The following is an 18,972-nucleotide window of genomic DNA, read 5'->3' as shown; positions in this document are numbered from 1 at the left end:
CCCAACTGCCTCTAACTACTGTCCCAAATGCCGCTAACTACTGTCCCAAATGACTGTAACTACTATCCGAACTGTCACTAAATACTGTCCCAACTGCTGCAAACTACTGTCCCAACTGCTCCTATCTACTGTCCCTACTGCCGCCAACTACTGTCCCAACTGCCCCCAACTACTGTGACAACTGTCGCTAACTACTATCCCAAATGCCGCTAACTACTGTCCCAAATGCCTGTAACTACTGTCCGAACTGTCACTAACTACTGTCCCAACTGCCATTAACTACTGTCCAAACTGCTGCTAACTACTATCCCAAATGCCGCTAACTACTGTCCCAAATGCCTGTAATTACTATCCGATCTGTCGCTAACTACTGTCCCAACTGCCCCTAACTACTGTCCCAACTATACCAAACTACTGTAACAACTGCAACTAACTACTGTACGAACAGCTACTAACTACTGTCCAAACTGTGCCTAACTACTGTCCCAAAGGCCCCGAACTACTGTGACAACAGTCGCTAACTACTGTCCGAACAGTCACAAACTACTATCCCAACTGCCCCTAACTACTGTCCAAAGTTCCCCAAGCTACTGTCCAAAATGTGGCTAACTACAGTCCCAACTGCCGCTAACTACTCTTCCAACTACCGCTACTACCGCTAATTACTGTCCCAACTGCTGCAAACTACTGTCCCAACTGCCCAAAAACTACTGTCCCAACTGCCCAAAAACTACTGTCCCAACTGCCGCTAACTACTGTACCAACTGCCCCCAACTACTGTGACAACTGTCGCAAACTGCTATCCCAAATGCCGCTAACTACTGTCCCAACAGCCAGAAACTACCGGCCAAACTGCTGCAAACTACTGTCCCAACTGCCCCAAACTACTGTCCGATCTGCCGTTAACTTCTGTCGCACCTGCTCCTAACTACTATCCCAACTACAGCTAACCAACGTCCCAAATGCACGTAACTACTGTGCAAACTGTCCCTAACTACTGTGATGACTATCGCTGAATACTGTCTCAACTGACCCTAACTACAGGCCCAACTGTCCCTGACTACTGTGCCAACTTTCATTAACTACTGTCCCAACTACCTCTAACAACTGTCCCATCTGCCGCTAACTAATGCCCCAACTCCCACTAACTACTGTCCCAAATGTCGCTAACTTCTGTCCCAACTGCCGCAAACTACAGTCCCAACTACCGCTAACTACTGTTTCAACTGCTGCTAACTACTGTCCCAACTGCCCATACCTACGGTCCCATCTGCCGCTAACTAATCCCTCAACTTCAACTAACTACTGTCCCAAATGTCGCTAAATATTGTACCAAACTGTCGCTCACTACTGTTCCAACTGCCCCTAACTACAGTCCCATCTGCCTCTAACTACTGTCTCAACTGCCGCTAAGAACTGTCCCAACTGTCGCTAACTACTACTCCAACTGCCCCTAACTACAGTCCCAACTGCCGCTAACTACTTTCCCAACTGTCGCAAACTACTATTCCAACTTCCCCTAACTACAGTCCCATCTGCCCCTAACAACTGTCCCAAATGTCGATAACTACTGTGACATCTGCCTCTAACTACTGTCCCATCTGCATCTAACTACTGTCCCAACTGCCGCAAACTACTGTCCCAACTGCCGCTAACTACTGTCCTGACGGTTCCTAACTACTGTCCCAAATGCCCATAACTACTGTCCCAACTGTCGCTAACTGCTGTGACAACTGTCGCTAACTACTGCCCCAACTGTCGCTAACTACTGTCCAAATAGCCGCTAACTACTGTCTCAACTTCGACTAACTACTGTCCGAACTGCTCCTAACTACTGTCCCGTCTGTCGCTAACTACCGTCCCATCTGTCGCTAACTACTGTCCCAATTGCCCCAATTACTGTCCCAACTGTTCCTAACTACTGTCCCAACGGACCCTAACTACTGTCCCAACTGCCCCTAACTACAATCCCAACTGTCGCAAACTACCGTCCCAACTGCCGCTAACTACAGTCCCAACTGCCCCAACTACTGTCCCAACTTCCGCAAACTACTGTCCCTACTGCACTTAAGTACTGTCCCAACTGCCACTAACTACTGTCCCAACTGCACCTAACTACTGTCACTACTGCCCCTACCTACTGTCCCATCTTCCGCTAACTACTGTTCCAACTACCCCTAACTACAGTCCCAACTGCCGCTAACTACTGTCCCATCTGCCACTAACTACTGTCTCAACTGCCCCTAACTACTGTCCCAACTGTTGCTAACTACTCATCCAACTGCCACAAACTACTGTCCCAACTGCACTTAAGTACTGTCCCAACTGCCACTAGCTATTGTCCCAACTGCCCATAACTACTGACCCAACTGCCCCTAAGTAGTGTCCCAACTGCCCCTACTGCCGCTAACTACTTTCCCAACTGCCCCAACTACTGTCCCAACTGTTGATAAGTACTGTCACAACCTCCGCTAACTACTGTCCCAACAGTGCCTAACTACTGTACCATCTGACACTAACTACTGTCCCATCTGTCGCATACTACGGTCCCAACTGCCCCACCTACTGTACCAACTGTCCCTAACTACTGTCCTTACTGTGCCTATCTACTGTCCCATCTGCCGCTAACTAATGTCCCTACTGCCCCAACTACAGTTCCATCTGCCCCTAACTACTGTCCCAACTGCACTAACAACTGTCCCAACAGCCCCTAACTACTGACCCAACTGCCCCTAACTAGTGTCCCAACTGCCCCTACTGCCGCAAACTACTGTCCCAACTGAACCTAACTACTGTTCCATCTGTCACTAACTATTGTCCCATCTATCCCTAACTACTGTCCCAACTGCCCCTAACTACTGTCCCAAGTGTCCCAACTGCCACTAACTACTGTCCCATCTGCCCCTATCTACTGTCACAACTGTCACTAACTACAGTTCCCACTGCCCCAACTGCCCCTAACTATTGTCCCAACTGCCAGTAACAACTGCCCCAACTGCCCCTAACTAATGCCCTAACTGCCCCAACTACTCTGCCAACTGCCACTAACTACTGTCCCAACTGCTACTACTGCCGGTAACTATGGTCCCAACTGCTGCTAAGTACTGTCCCAACTGCACCTAACTACGGTCTCAGCTGTCGCTAAGTACTGTCCCAACTTCACCTAACGACTGTCCCAACTGCCCATACTGCCGCTAACTACAGTCCCAACTGCCATTAACTACTGTAATAACTGCCCCAAACCACTGTCCCAGCTGTAGCTAAGTATTGTCCCAAATGCACCTAACTACTGTCCCATCTGTGGCTAACTACTGTCCCAACTGCCCATAACTACTGTCCCATCTGCCGCTAACTACTGTCCCAACTGCCGCAAACTACAGTCCTAACTGCCACTAACTTCTGCCCCAACTGCCCCTAACATGTGTCACAACTGCCTCTACTGCCACTAACGACTGTCCCAACTGCCCCTAACTACTGCCCCAACTGCCCCTAGTGTCACAAGTGCCCCTATTGCCACTAACTACTGTTCCAACTGCCCCAACTACTGTCCCAAACTACTGTCCCAACTGCAACGAACTACTGTCCCAACTGCCACTAATTGCTGTCCCAACTGCCCCTAACTACTGTCCAAGCTGCCCCTACTGCCGTTAACTACTGTCCCAACTGCCCCAACTACTGTCCCATCTGTCGCTAACTACTGTCGCATCTGTCGCTATCTACTGTCCCATCTGTCGCTACCAACTGTCCCAACTGTCCCTAACTACTGTTACATCTTTCACAAACTATTGTCCCATCTGTCCCTAACTACCACCCCAAATGCAACTAACTACTGTCCCAACTGCCACTAACAACTGTCCCAACTGCACCTAACTACTGACCCAACTGCCCCTAACTAGTATCCCAACTGCCCCTACTGCCGCTAACTACTGTTCCAACTGCACCTAACTACTGTCTCAACTGCCACTAACTACTGTCCCAAATGCACCTAACTACTGTCCAAACTGTTGCTAACTACTGTCCCAACTGTCGCTAACTACTGTGACAACTGTCGCTAAACACTGTCTCAACTGCCCCTGACTACAGTCCCAAATGCACCTAACTACTGTCCAAACTGTTGCGAACTACTGTCCCAACTGTCACTAACTACTGTCCCAAATTCACCTAATTACTGTCCCAACTGTTGCTAACTACTGTCTCAACTGTGGCTGTCTACAGTCCCATCTGCCCCTAACTACTGTCCCAACTGCCCCAAACTACTGTTCCAACTGCCACTAACTACTGTCCCAACTGCCACTAACTACTGTCCCAACTGCCCCTATCTACTTCCCCAACTGCCCCTATCTACTTCCCCAACTGCCCCTATCTACTTCCCCAACTGTCGCTAAGTACTGTCCCAACTGCACCTAACCATTGTCCCAACTGCACCTAACCATTGTCCCAGCTGTCGCTAAGTACTGTCCCAAATGCACTTAACTACTGTCCCATCTGTGGCAAACTACTGTCCCAACTGCCCATAACTACTGTCCCATCTGCCACTAACTACTGTCTCAACTGTCGCAAACAACTGTCCCAACTGCCCCTAACTTCTGTCCCTAACTACTGTCTCAACTGCCGCAACTACCGCTACCTACTGTCCCAATAGATGCAAAATACTGTCCAAACTGCAACTAACTACTTTCCCAACTGTCCATAACTACTGACCCAACTGCCCCTAACTACTGTTCCAACTGCCCCTAACTACTGTCGCTAACTACTGCCCCAACCACCACTAATTACCATGCCAACTGCCCCTAACTACTGTTCCACCTGCCCCTAACTACAGTCCCACCTGTCGCTAATTACTGTCCCAACTGACGCTTACTACTGTACCAACTGTTGCTAAGTACTGTCCCAACTGTCGCTAACTACTGTCCAAGTGTCACAATCTACTGTCCCAACTACTGTTCCACCTGCCACTTACCACTGTCCCAACTGTGTCTAACTACTGGCCCAACTGCCGCTAACTACTGTCTCAACTGCCCCTAACTACTGTCTCAACTGTCACTAACTACTGTCTCAACTGTCACTATCTACTGTCCCAACTACTGTTCCAACTGCCACTTACTACTGTCCCAACTGTGTCTAACTACTGGCCCAACTGTCCCTAACTACTGTCCCAACTGCCCGTAACTACTGTCCCAACTGCCACTAACTAATGTCCCAACTTCCCCTAATGCCACTAACTACTGTACCAACTGCCCTTAACTACTGTCACATCTGCCGCTAACTACGGTCTCAAATTCCCACTCTACTGTCCCAACTGTCGCTAACTACTGTCCCAACTCCCACTAACTACTGTCCCGACTGTGGCAAACTACTGTCCTCCAACTGCCGCTAACTACTGTCCCATCTGAACCTAACTACTGTCCCAACTGTTGCTAAGTACTGTCCAAAATGCACCTAATTACTGTCCCAACTGCCCCTAACTACTGTGCAAACTGCCACTAACTACTGTCTCAAATGGGCCTAACAACTGTCCCAACTGTCGCTAACTACTGTCCTATCTGCCCCCAACTACTGTCCCAACTGCCACTAACTAACGTCCCATCTGCCCTACTATCGGTAAGTACTGTCGCAAATGTGGCTAACTGCTGTCCCAACTGCCCCTAACTACTGTCCCAACTGCCGCTAAGTACTGTCCCAACTGTGGCTTACTACTGTCCCAACTGTGGCTTAGTACTGTCCCAAGTGCCGCTAACTGCTGTCTTAACTTCCCCAACTACTGTCCCAACTGTCGCTAACTACTGTTCCAACTGCCCCTAACTACTGTCCCAACTGACCCTAATTGCTGTCTCAAATGGCCCTAACTACTGACCCAATTGTCGCTAACTACTGTCCTAACTATTGTCCCAACTGATGCTAACTACTGTCCCAACTGCCGCTAACTACTGTCCCAACTGCCGCTAACTACTGTCCCAACTGCCGCTAACTACTGTCCCAACTGCCGCTAACTACTGTCCCAACTGCCCCTAACTACTGTCCCAACTGCCCCTAACTACTGTCCCAACTGCCACTAATTAGTGTCCCAACTGGGCCTAAATAGTGACCCATCTGTCGCTAACACTGTCCCATCTGCCCCTACTGCCGCTAACTACTTTCCCAAATGTGGCAATCTACTGTCCCAACTGTGACTAACGACTGTCCCAACTGTCATTTAGTACCGTATCAACTGCTCTAACTACTTTCCCAACTGCCACTAACTACTGTCTCAAGTGCCCCTAACTACTGTCCCAAATGTCACCAGCTACTGTCCCAACTGCCCATAACTACTGTACCAATTGCCATTAACTGTTGTCCCAACTGCACCTAACTACTGTCTTATCTGTCGCTAACTACTGTCACATCTGCCCCTAATGCCGCTAACTACTGTCACAACTGCCCCTGACTACTGTCCCACCTGCCCCTAACTACAGTCCCAACTGCTGCTAACTACTGTTCCAATTGCCCCTAACTACTGTCCCAACTGTCGCAAACTACTGTCCCAACTGCCCATAACTACTGTCCCAACTGCCAATAACTACTGTCCCAACTGCCACTACTGCCACTAGCTACTGTCCGAAGTGTCAGTAACTATTGCCCCAACTGCCCCTAACTACTGTCCCAACTGCCCCTAACTACTGTCCCAACTGTCGCAAACTACTGTCCCAACTGTCGCAAACTACTGTCCCATCTGCCGCTAACTACTGTCCCAACTGCCCCTAACTACTGTCCCAACTGCCCCTAACTACTGTCCCAACTGCACCTAACTACTGTCCTAACTGTGGCTAACTACTGTCACAACTGCCCCTAACTACTGTCCCATCTGCCCCTAACTACAGTCCCAACTGCTGCTAACTACTGTCCCAACTGCACCTAACTACTGTCACAACTGCCACTAACTACTGTCTCAGCTGCCACTAACTACTGTGCCATCTGCCCCTAACTACAGTTCCAACTACCACTAACTACTGTCCAAATTGCCCTTAACTACTGTACCAACTGCACCTAACTACTGTCCGAACTGTTGCTAACTACTGTCCCAACTGCCCATAACTACAGTCCCAACTTCCGCTAGCTACTGTCTCAACTGCCCCAACTACTGTCCTAACTGTCGCTAACTACTGTCCCATCTGCACGTAACTACTGTCCCAATTGACGCTAACTACTGTCTGAACTGCCCCTAACTATTGTTCCAACTGCCCATACTACTGCCGCATCAACCGTCTGAACTGTCGCTAACCACTGTCCCAACTGTCACTACCTACTGTCCCATTTGCCCCTAACTACTGTCCCAACTGCACCTAACTACTGTCCGAACTGTTGTTAACTACTGTCCCAACTGCCCATAACTACTATCTCAACTGCGACTACCTACTGTCCCAACTGCCACTACTGCCGCTAAATACCGTCCCATCTCCCGCTAACTACTGTCCCAACTGCCCCCAAAAGTACTGTCCCAACTGCAGCTAACTACTGTCCCGACTGTCCTCAAAAGTACTGTCCCAACTGCCCCTAACTACTGTCTCAAATGCCCCTAACTACTGTCACAACTGTCGCTAACTACTGTCCCAACTGTTGATAACTACTGTCCAAACTGCACATAACTACTGTCCCAAATGCAACTTACTACTGTCCCAACTTCCACTAATGCCGCTAACTACAGTCCCAAGTGTCGTTAATTACTGTCCCAACTGCCCCTAACTACTGTTCCATCTGCCCATAACTACTGTCCCAAATGCAACATACTACTGTCCCAACATCCACTACTGCCGCTAACTACAGTCCCAAGTGTCGTTAATTACTGTCCCAACTGCCCCTAACTACTGTCCCATCTGCCCATAACTACTGTCCCAACTGTCACTAACTACTGCCCCACATGCACCTAACTACTGTCCCAACGGCCACTAACTACTGTCTCAACAGCCCCTACCTACTGTCTCAAATGCCCCTAACTACTGTCCCAACTGTCGCTAACTACTGTCCCAACTGCCCCTAACTACTGACTCATCTGCCACTAACTACTGTCTCAACTGCCCCTAACTACAGTCTCAACTGTCACTAACTACAGTGAAATGCCCGTAACTACTGTGCCAACTGCCCATAACTACTGTCCCATCTGTCGCTAACTACTGTCCAACCTGCACCTAATTACTATCCCAACTGCCACTAACTACTGTCTCAACTGCCCCTAACTACTGTCCTAAATGTCGCTAACTACTGTCCCAACTGCCACTAACTACTGTCCCAACTGCCCCTAACTACTGTCCCAACTGCCCCTAACTACTTTCCCAACAGCCCCTACCTACTGTCCCAACTGTTGCTAACTACTGTCCAAACTGTACATAACTAGTGTCCCAACTACCACTACTGCCCCTAACTACTGTCCCAAATGTCACTAACTACTTTCCCAACAGCCCCTACCTACTGTCCCAACTGTTGCTAACTACTGTCCAAACTGTACATAACTAGTGTCCCAACTACCACTACTGCCACTAACTACAGTCCGAAGTGTCGCTAACTACTGTCACAACTGCCCCTAACTACTCTCCGAACTGTCGCTAAGTACTGTCCCAACTTCCGCTAACTGTCTCAAATGCCCCTAACTACTGTCCAAACTGTCGCGAACTACTGTGTCAACTGCCCCTAACTACTATCCCAACTGTCACAAAGTACTGTCCCAACTGCCCCTAACTACTGTCAAATCTGTCGCCAACTACTGTCCCAACTACCCCCAAAAGTACTGTCCCAACTGCCCCTTACTACTGTCCCAACAGCCCCTAACTACAGTCCCAACTGTCGCTAACTACTGTCCCAAGTGCCCCTAACTGCTGTCCCACTGCCCCTACTGCCGCTAACTACTGTCCCAACTGCCCCAACTACTGTCCCAACTGACGCTGACAACTGTCCCATCTGCCCCTAACTACTGTCCCAACTGTCCCTAACTACTGTCTCAACTGCACCTAACCACTGTCTCAACTGCACCTAACTACTGTCTCAACTGCACCTAACTACTGGCTCAACTGCCCCTAACTACTGTCCCAAGTGTCGTTAACTACTGTCCCAACTGCCCCTACTGCCGCGACCTACTGTCCAAACTGACACAACTACTGTCCCAACTGTTCCAAAGTACTGTCCCAACTGCCACTAATTACTGTCTCAACTGCCCCTAAACACCGTGCCAACTGTCACTAACTACTGTCCCCACTGCCCGTAACTAGTGTCCCAACGGCCCCTAACTTCTTTCCCAAGTATCCCTAACTACTGTCCCAATTGCCCTTAGCTACTCTCCCAATGGCACCTAACTACTGTCCTAATTGCTGCTAACTACTGTCCCAACTGCCACTAACTATTGGCCTAACTATGTCTAACAACTGTTCCATCTGGCCCAAACTAGTGTCCCAACTGCTGCTAACTACTGTCTCAACTACCCCTAACTACTGTCCCAACTGTCGCTAACTACTGTCCCAACTGTCCCTAACTACTGTCCCAAGTGCCCAAGCTACTGTCGCAACTGTCGCGAACTACAGTCCCAACTGTTGCTAAGTAGTGTCCCAACAGAACCCAAGTCCTGTCCAAACTGCTGCTAACCATTATCTCAACTGCCGCTAACTACTGTCTCAACATCCACTAACTACTGTCCAAACTGCTGCTAACTACTGTCCCAAATGCCCGTAACTACAGTCCCAGATGTCGATATCTACTGTCCCAACTGTCCCAACTACAATCCCAACGGCCCCTAACTACTGTCCCAACTGTCGCTAACTACTGTGACAACTGCCACTAACTTCTGTCCCAACTGCCACTAACTACTGTCCCAACCTCCACTAACCAATGTCCCAACTGTCCCTAACTACTGTCCCATCTTCCCCTACTATGGCTAAGTACTGTCCCAACTGTGGCTAACTATTGTCACAAATGTCGCAAAGAACTGTCCCAACTGCCCCTAACTATTCAATTCAATTCAATTCAATTTTATTTGTATAGCGCTTTTTACAATAGACATTGTCTCAAAGCAGCTTTACAGAAATATCAACACGGTATACAGATATTACAGGTGTGAATTTATCCCAACTGAGCAAGCCACTGAGTGGCGACGGTGGCAAGGAAAAACTCCCTAAGATGTTTTAAGAGGAAGAAACCTTGAGAGGAACCCGACTCAGAAGGGAACCCATCCTCATCTGGGTAACAACAGATCTTGTGAAAAAGTTCATTATGGATTTATATGAAGTCTGTATGGCGTTAGGAGCAGCCGTAGTCCCAGCAGTCTGGAATTAAAGAAGATTTGAGCTCCATCCAGAGGCTGAAAGGATCAGGATCTCTAGTATCTCCATAAATTCGTGTGGGGCTCGGCGAAAGGAGAGAGGGAGAAAGTAGAACAGAATCTAGTCAGGGTAGGCTTGAGTAAACAAATACGTTTTAAGCTTAGACTTAAACACTGAGACTGTGTCTGAGTCCCGAACACTAATAGGAAGACTGTTCCATAACTGTGGGGCCCTATAAGAGAAAGCTCTTCCCCCTGCTGTAGCCTTCACTATTCGAGGTACCGTCAGATAGCCTGCATCTTTTGATCTAAACTACTGTCCCATCTGCCACTAACTACAGTCCCAACTGTCGCTAACTACTGTCCCAACTGCCCCTAACTACTGTGACAACAGTCACTTACTACTGTCTCAACTGTCGCTAACTACTATGAAATGCCCGTAACTGCTGTCCCAACTGCCCATAACTACTGTACCAAATGCCAATAACTACTGTCCCAACTGTTGCTAAGTACTGTCCCACCTGCACCTAACTTCTGTCCCAACTTCCGCTAACTACTGTCTCAAATGCCCCTAACTACTGTCCCAACTACCACTTACTACTGTCTCAAATGCCCCTAACTACTGTCCCAACTAACACTTACTACTGTCTCAACAGCCGGTAACTACTGTCCCAACTGTGGCTAACTAAATGTCACAACTTCCGATAACTACTGTCTCAACTGCCCCTAACTACTGTCACAACTGCCCCTAACTACTGTCTCAACTGCCCCTAACTACTGTCCCAACAGCCCCTAACTACTGTCCCAACAGCCCCTAACTGCTGTCCCAACAGCCCCTAACTGCTGTCCCAACTGTGCCTTCTGCCACTAACTACTGTCCCAACTGTGCCTAACTACTGCCACATCTGTCACTAACTGCTGTCCCATCTGTCGCTAACTACTGTCCCAACTGCCACCAACTACTGTCCCAACTGCCCCTACTGCCGCTAACTACTGTCCCAACTGCCCCAACTACTGTGACCTGTATCGCTAACTACTGTCCCAATCGTTGCTAACCACTGTGACAACTGTCGCTAACAACTGTCTCAACTGCCCCTAACTACAGTCCCAACTGCACCTACTGCAGATAACTACTGTCCCAACTGCCCCAACTACTGTTCCAACTTGTCCTAACTACTGTCGCAACTGCCCCTTACTACTGTCCCAACTGCCCCAAATGCCGCTAACTACTGTCCCAACTGTGGCAAACTACTGTCCCAACTGCTCCCATCTACTATCCAAACTGTCGCTAACTACTGTTACAACTGCCCGTAACTACAGTCCCGACTGTCCCTAGCTACTGTCCCATCTGCCTCTACTACGGCTAAGTACTGTCCCAACTGTGGCCAACTACTGTCTCAACTGCCCCTAACTACTGTCCCAACTACCCCTAACTACTGTCCCAACTGTCACTAACTACTGTCCCAAAAGCCCCTATCTTCTGTACCAACTGCCCCAACTACTGTCCCAACTGTTGCTAACTACTGTCCCAACTGCCACTTCTGCCGCTAACTACTGTCCCAAGTGTCGCTAACTACTGTCACAACTGCCCCTAACTACTCTCCCAACTGTCGCTAAGTACTGTCCCATCTGCCCCTAACTACTGTTCCAACTGCCCCTCTCTACAGTCCCAACTGTCGCTAACTACTGTCAAATGCCCGTAACTACTATCCCAATTGTCGCTAACTACTGTCCCAACTGCCCATAACTACTGTCCCAAATGACAGTAACTACTGTCCCAAATGCGAGTAACTACTGTCCCATCTGCCACTACTGCCGCTAACTACAGTTTCAAGTATCACTAACTACTCTCACAACTGTCGATAAGCACTTTGCCGACTGCACCTAACTACTGTCTCAAATGCCCCTAACTACTGTTCCAACTGCCACTAACTACTGTCTCAACTGCCCCTAACTACTGTCCCAACTGCCCCTAACTACTGTCCCAACAGCCCCTAACTACTGTCCCAAATGCCACTACTGCCGCTAACTACTGTCCAAAGTGTCACTAACCACTGTCTCAACTGCCCCTAACTACTGTCCCAACTGCCACTAACTACTGTCCCATCTGTCGCATACTACTGTCCCAACTGCCCCTAACTACTGTCCCAACTGCCACTAACTACTGTCCCATCTGTCGCATACTACTGTCCCAACTACTGTCCCACCTTTTCCAAACTACTGTCCCAACTGCTGCTAACTACTGTCCCAAATACCCCTAACTACTGTCCCAACTGCCCCTAACTACTGTCCCAACTGTCGCTAACTACTGCCCCAACTGCTCTAACTACTGCCCAATTGTGGCAAACTACTGTCCCAACCGCCCCAATTACTGTCCCAACAGCCACTACTGCCGCTAACTACAGTCCAAAGTGTCACTAACCACTGTCTCAACTGCCCCTAACTACTGTCCCAACTGCCACTAACTACTGTCCCATCTGTCGCATACTACTGTCCCAACTACTGTCCCACCTTTTCCAAACTACTGTCCCAACTGCCCCTAACTACTGTCCCAACTGCCCCTAACTACTGCCCCAACTGCTGCTAACTACTGTCCCAAATACCCCCAATTACTGTCCCAACTGCCCCGAAATACTGTCCCAACTGCCACTAACTACTGTCTGAACTGCCCCTAACTAGTGTAACAACTGCACCTACTGCCGCTAACTACTTTCCCAACTGCTCATAACTACCGTCCCAACTGTCGCAAACTACTATCCCAACTGCCCCTAATTACTGTCCCAACTGCCGCAAACTACAGTTCCAACAGACACTAACTACTATGCCAACTCCCCCTAACTACTGTCCCAACTGCCGCTAACTACTCTCCCAACTGTCCCTAAATACTCTCCTAACTGCAGCTACTGCCGCTTACTACTTTACAACTGCCGCTAACTACTGTCCCAACTGTCCATAACTACTGACCCCACTGCCCCTAGCTACTGTCCCAGCTGTCGCTAACTACCGTACCAGGTGCCCCTAACAACTGTTGAAACTGTCGCTATCTACTGTCCCAATTGACATTTACTACAGTCCCAACTGCCGCTACGTACTGTCCCAACTGCCTCTAACGACTGTCCCATCTGCCCCTAACTACTGTCCCAACTGTCGCTAACTACTGTGACAACTGTCACCACTGCCACTAACTACTGTCCGAAGTGTCGCTAACTACTGCCCCTAACTACTGTCCCAACCGCCTTTACTGCAGCTAACTACTTTTCCAACTGCACAAACTACTGTCGCAACTGTCGCTGTCTGCTGTCCCATCTGTACCTAACTACTGTCCCATCTGTCGCTAACTACTGTCCCAACTGCCCCAACAACTGTCCCAACTGCCCATAACTTCTGTCCCAATTGCCATTAACTACTGTCCCAACTGCCCCTAACTACTGACCCAACTGCCCCTACTGCTGCTAACTACTGTCCCATCTGCCCCAACTACTGTCTCATCTGCCGCTACTGTCCTAACTGTCGAAAACTACTGTCCAAACTGCCCCAACTGCCACTAACTACTGTCCCAACAGCCCCTACTGCCGCTAACTACTGTCCCAAGTGTCGCTAACTACTGTCCCAACTGTCGCTAACTACTGTCCCAACTGTCGCTAACTACTGTCCCAACTTCCCCTAACTACTGTCCCAAGTACCCCAAACTACTGTCCCAAGTACCCCAAACTACTGTTGAGACAGTGGTTAGTGACAGTCATCACAGTAGTTAGTGGCAATTCGGACAGTAGTTAGCCACATTTGGGATAGTAGTTAGCGACAGATGGGACAGTAGTTATCGGCAGTAGGGGCAGTTGGGACAATAGTTCGCGGGAGTTGGGACAGTATTTTGCAGCAGTTGGGACATTAGTTAACAGCAAATGGGACAGTAGTTAGCCACAGTTAGGACAGTAGTTAGCGGCAGTAGGAGCACTTGGGACAGTACTTAGCGACAGTTGGGACAGTAGTTAGTGACAGTTGGGACAGTAGTTACGTGCAGTTGGGATAGTAGTTGGGACAGTAGTTGGTGACAGTTGGGACAGTAGTTAGGGGCAGTTGGGACACTAGTTAGGGGCAGTTGGGACACTAGTTAGGGGCAGTTGGGACACTAGTTAGGGGCAGTTGGGACAGTAGTTAGAGGCAGCTGGGACAGTAGTTAGCGACAGTGGGACAGTAGTTAGCGGCAGTCAGGGCAGTTGGGACAGTAGTTAGTGGCAGTTGGCACAGTAGTTATGGACACGGGAAAGTAGTTAGCAACAGTTAGGACAATAGTTATGTGCAGTTGTGAGAGTAGTTACCAGCAGTTGGGACTGTAGTTAGGGGCAGATGGGACAGTAGTTAGCGACAGTTGGAACAGTAGTAAGTGTCAGTTGGGACGGTAGTTAGGGCCACCTGGTACAGTAGTTAGCGACAGTTGGGACAGTAGTTAGGGGCAGTTGGGTCAGTAGTTATGGGCAGTTGGGACAGAAGTTAGCGGCAGTTGGACAGTAGTAAGTGGCAGTAGCCGCAGTTAGGACAGTAGTTAGGGTCAGTTGGGAGAGTAGTTAGCGGCAGTAGGGGCAGTTGGGACACTAGTTAGCGTCAGTTGGGACTGTAGTTTGGGGCAGTTAGGACAGTAGTTAGTGGCAGGTGGGACAGTAGTTAGCGACATTTGGGACTGTAATTAGTGGAAGTTGGGACAGTAGTTAGGGGCAGTTGGGTCAGTAATTCGCAACACTTGGGACAATTGTTAGGGGCAGTTGAGACAGTAGTTACTGGCAGATGTGACAGTAGTTAGCGATAGTTGGGACAGTAGTTACGGGCAGTTGAGACAGTAGTTAGCGGCAGAAGTGACAGTAGTTAGTGACAGTTGGGACAGTAGTTAGGGGCAGTTGGGACAGTATTTAGCGACATTTGGGACAGTAGCTAGCGACATTTGGGACAGTAGCTAGCGACATTTGGGACAGTAGTTAGCGACAGGTGGGACAGTAGCTAGCGACATTTGGGACAGTAGTTAGCGACAGGTGGGACAGTAGTTAGCGACATTTGGGACAGTAGTTAGCGACATTTGGGACAGTAGTTAGGGGCAGTTGGGACAGTAGTTATGGGCGTTTGAGAGAGTAGTTAGTGACAGTTGGGACAGCAGTTAGCAACAGTTGGGACAGTGGTTAGCGACAGTTGGGACAGTAGTTAGTGGCAATTGACAGTAGTTAGCGACAGTTGAGACAGTAGTTAGTGGCAGATATGACAGTAGTTAGGTGCAGTTGGGGCAGTAGTTAGCGGCAGTTGTGACTGTAGTTAGGGGCATTTGGAACAGTAGTTCGCGACAGTTGGGACAGTTGTTAGGGGCAGTTGAGAGTAGTTAGTGGCAGATGTGACAGTTAGGGGCAGATGGAATTGTAGTTATGGCAGTTGGGACAGTAGTTAGCGACAGTTTGGACAGTAGCTACGGACATTTGGGACAGTAGTTAGTGACAGTTGGGACAGTAATTAGCGGCATTTGACAGTAGTTAGCGACAGTTGAGACAGTAGTTAGGGGCAGATGGGACAGTTGAGACAGTACTTAGCAGCAGTAGGGGCAGTTGGGACAGTACTTAGCAGCAGTAGGGGCAGTTGGGACAGTAGTTAGTGTCAGTTGGGACAGTAGTTAGGGGCATTTGAGACAGTAGTTAGTGGCAGATGTGACAGTTAGGGGCAGATGGAACAGTAGTTAGGGGCAGATGGAACAGTAGTTAGGGGCAGGTGGAATTGTAGTTATGTCAGTTGGGTCAGTAGTTAGCGACAGTTCGGACAGTAGCTACGGACATTTGGGACAGTAGTTAGCGACAGTTGAGACATTAGTTAGTGACAGTTGGTACAGTAGTTAGCGGCAGTAGGGGCTGTTGGGACAGTAGTTGGGGCAGTTGGGACAGTAGTTAGCGACAGTTGGGACAGTAGTTAGCGGCAGTAGGGGCTGTTGGGACAGTAGTTAGTGACAGTTGGGACAGTAGTTGGGGCAGTTGGGACAGTAGTTAGTGACAGTTGGGACAGTACTTAGCGACAATTGGGACACTAGTTATGGGCAGTTGGGACAGTAGTCAGTGTCAGTTGGAACAGTAGTTGGGGCAGTTGGGACAGTAGTTAGCGGCAGTAGGGGCAGTTGGGACAGTAGTTAGTGGCAGTTGGGACAGTAGTTGGGGCAGTTGGGACAGTACTTAGCGACAGATGGGACAGTAGTTAGCGACAGATGGGCGACTTCACCATTCACGAACCAGCTGCTTGGATCCTCTCTACGGTCCGTCTCCAGGTGGTCTTCCCAGGTGTTACTGTAGTTTACCACATTGTCCAGGTAAGCAGCTGACCACTCTTCACAACCCTGCAGCACTTGATCCATCACCCTCTGGAAGGTAGCTGGTGTGGATTCGAATTCGGTGTTTGATGTAGTAAGACACGAAGTTGGAGGCTCTTGCTGATTTCGATTAAAATTGTAATTAATTAGCGCTTTTTGGTCATATAATATATTTTGACTTATTCTACTTCGTTTCCTTATTTGCACTTTTAACTTTGTGGCACATTAAGATGTCTGGAAAGAACATGAAAACCCGTGGTAGCATTCAGACACGACTGAGCCCTAGTGTGCGCGCCGTGAGAGAGTCCACTTCTCCCCCTGAATCCGCGTCCCCGAGCAGTGACCCTGACTTCGCTGCTTTTGGACCGGTCCCACCGGACCCTTCAGCCGAAGCCCAAGCCTGGTGAATGACCATGAGGTATTGTGTTCAGATTCCACTATCACAGTGACTGTGTTGATATTTTACGCGAGAGAGATCCAGCAGATTAAAACGAGGGATTTGACCATCTCCGTTTTCCCTGACTACACAGCCAAGACAGCCTGGGCCCAGGCCGCATTTAACGAGGTTCGGCATCAACTTTGTGGTATTGATGGCGCTCGCTATGGAATACTTCACCCAGCTCGGCTTCGCATTACATATAAGGGTGCCCGCCAAGGGCGGCTGTGGCAAGGAAATCTCCCTGAGACGATATGAGGAACAGACCTTGATAGGAACCAGACAGAAAAAGGAACCCATCCTCATCTGGGTAACACTATCCTGCTGAAAGAGGCCACTGCCATTAGAGAATACCATTGACATGAAAGGATGTACTTATTCTCTGACCAGTCTTGCTAGTTAAAATTAGCCTTGCTTGTTAAAATAAATCTAGGTCATTGAGTTTGCGCACTTCATGGAATACCCCTCTGGAGAACTGTGTGTTAATTGAGTTCAGGGTGTGATGATGAGTTAAATATATTAAGTAGTAGTGCTTTCTGAATGAGCTCTGTTCTGTGTTCTGCTGTAATATGAGTGAAAACACAGTTTTTAGTTCTGGGAAATGTGTCATTCTTTTCAGATCAGAATTGAAGCACAGATATTATTCCAGAAAAACTGTGAATGTTTGTGGTCACTTCTTGGTTCTTTTGCTGCATTGTAGAGATGCAATGCAGCTGCTGTGCTAAGATATTTGTGCATCAGCATTATTATGAGCATTGCACTACGTGATAACAAATATTGGTTCAAAACACTCGTGTTTCTATGGCCTTGTGTTTGCGCTCATTGTCCTGTTGAAAGGGAACAGTTTCTCCCGAGTGTTATTTTTATTTTATTTATTTTTTTAGCAGACTGAAGCAGGTTGTCTCGCAGTATCTCCCTGTATTTGCACCATTCATCATTCCTACAAGTTTAACAAGATGCCTAGTCCCCACTGAGAAAAAGCATCCTCGGAGCATTATGCTTCCACCACCATACTTTACTGTTGGGATGGTGTTTTCTAAGGAATGGGCAGTGTTAGTTTTGTGCCACACACAGTGTTTTGAATTTTGACTTCATTTTTTCTCTCATCTGACTACAAAACCTAATACCACACTTTATCTGAATCACTCCAGAAATTATTTGATGTTTTTTTTTTCTTCAGTAATGGCTTCTTTCCAGTCTCCTTCCCATACAGGCCAGCTGTGTGCAGAGTTCTTGATTTTATTGGCTGGTGCACCTTCACTCCAGTCTCCAGCCACTGGACTCTGTAGCTCCTTCAGTGTGATTGCTGTCCTCATTGAGGCTTTCCTCACAAGTCCCTTTCCTGCTCTGCTGTGGAGTTTTTAGGTACAGCCTTGTCTACAACCCCTGGCAAAAATTATGGAATCACCAGAGCTCAGTTGTAGACCACTGCTAATGTGCTAGCTAAAGTTTGCTAAGTTGCCTCAGGAGTTTGTTTGGATGTTGATGATCTGACAGAGACATTGATTGTAGCTGCTATTGTGATTGTTTCTTTAAATGGTTTATATCAATCGAATCACAAGAATCTTAGTTTTCCAAAGATAAATTGCATGATTACCTAGTTACACACAGAAGCATAGCTTTGCACTTAAAAGCATGCAGGCTATCAGAATTTACATTGTATTTGAAAGGTAAGAGAGTTACAAAATAAAAACGTGTGGAGATTCCATAATTTTTGCCGGGGTTGTAGGCAGTGCCTCAGTGGTATGATGCAGCTTCCATTTCCTCATTATTGATCCACCTGTGCTCACTGGGATATCCAATCGCTTGGATATTATTTTGCAGCCTTTTCCTATCCCATGCATGTCAATAACTTGAATTTAATTAGCACACTCTTTGATTTTCATTTTCAGAGTTTTCCTTCAGATTCACAGTCTGAACAATGGTAAT

General features: G+C 48.3%; 1 protein-coding gene across 1 annotated transcript in view; it reads right to left on the bottom strand.

Moving 5' to 3' along the window:
- Window positions 1–16,652, bottom strand: part of LOC128634944 (uncharacterized) — a 111,283-nt gene extending 94,631 nt beyond the window's left edge. Inside the window, exon 1 of the mRNA XM_053685914.1 lies at window positions 16,531–16,652. Coding sequence (XP_053541889.1) covers window positions 16,531–16,652 — 122 coding nt within the window. The remainder of the gene's footprint in view (window positions 1–16,530) is intronic.
- Window positions 16,653–18,972: the final 2,320 nt, after the last annotated feature.

The sequence above is a fragment of the Ictalurus punctatus genome, chromosome 14 (assembly GCF_001660625.3).
Source record: "Ictalurus punctatus breed USDA103 chromosome 14, Coco_2.0, whole genome shotgun sequence".
Classification (NCBI taxonomy): domain Eukaryota; kingdom Metazoa; phylum Chordata; class Actinopteri; order Siluriformes; family Ictaluridae; genus Ictalurus; species Ictalurus punctatus.
The sequence above is the reverse complement of the archived record's forward strand: the minus strand, read 5'-3'. Positions and strand labels throughout refer to the sequence as shown.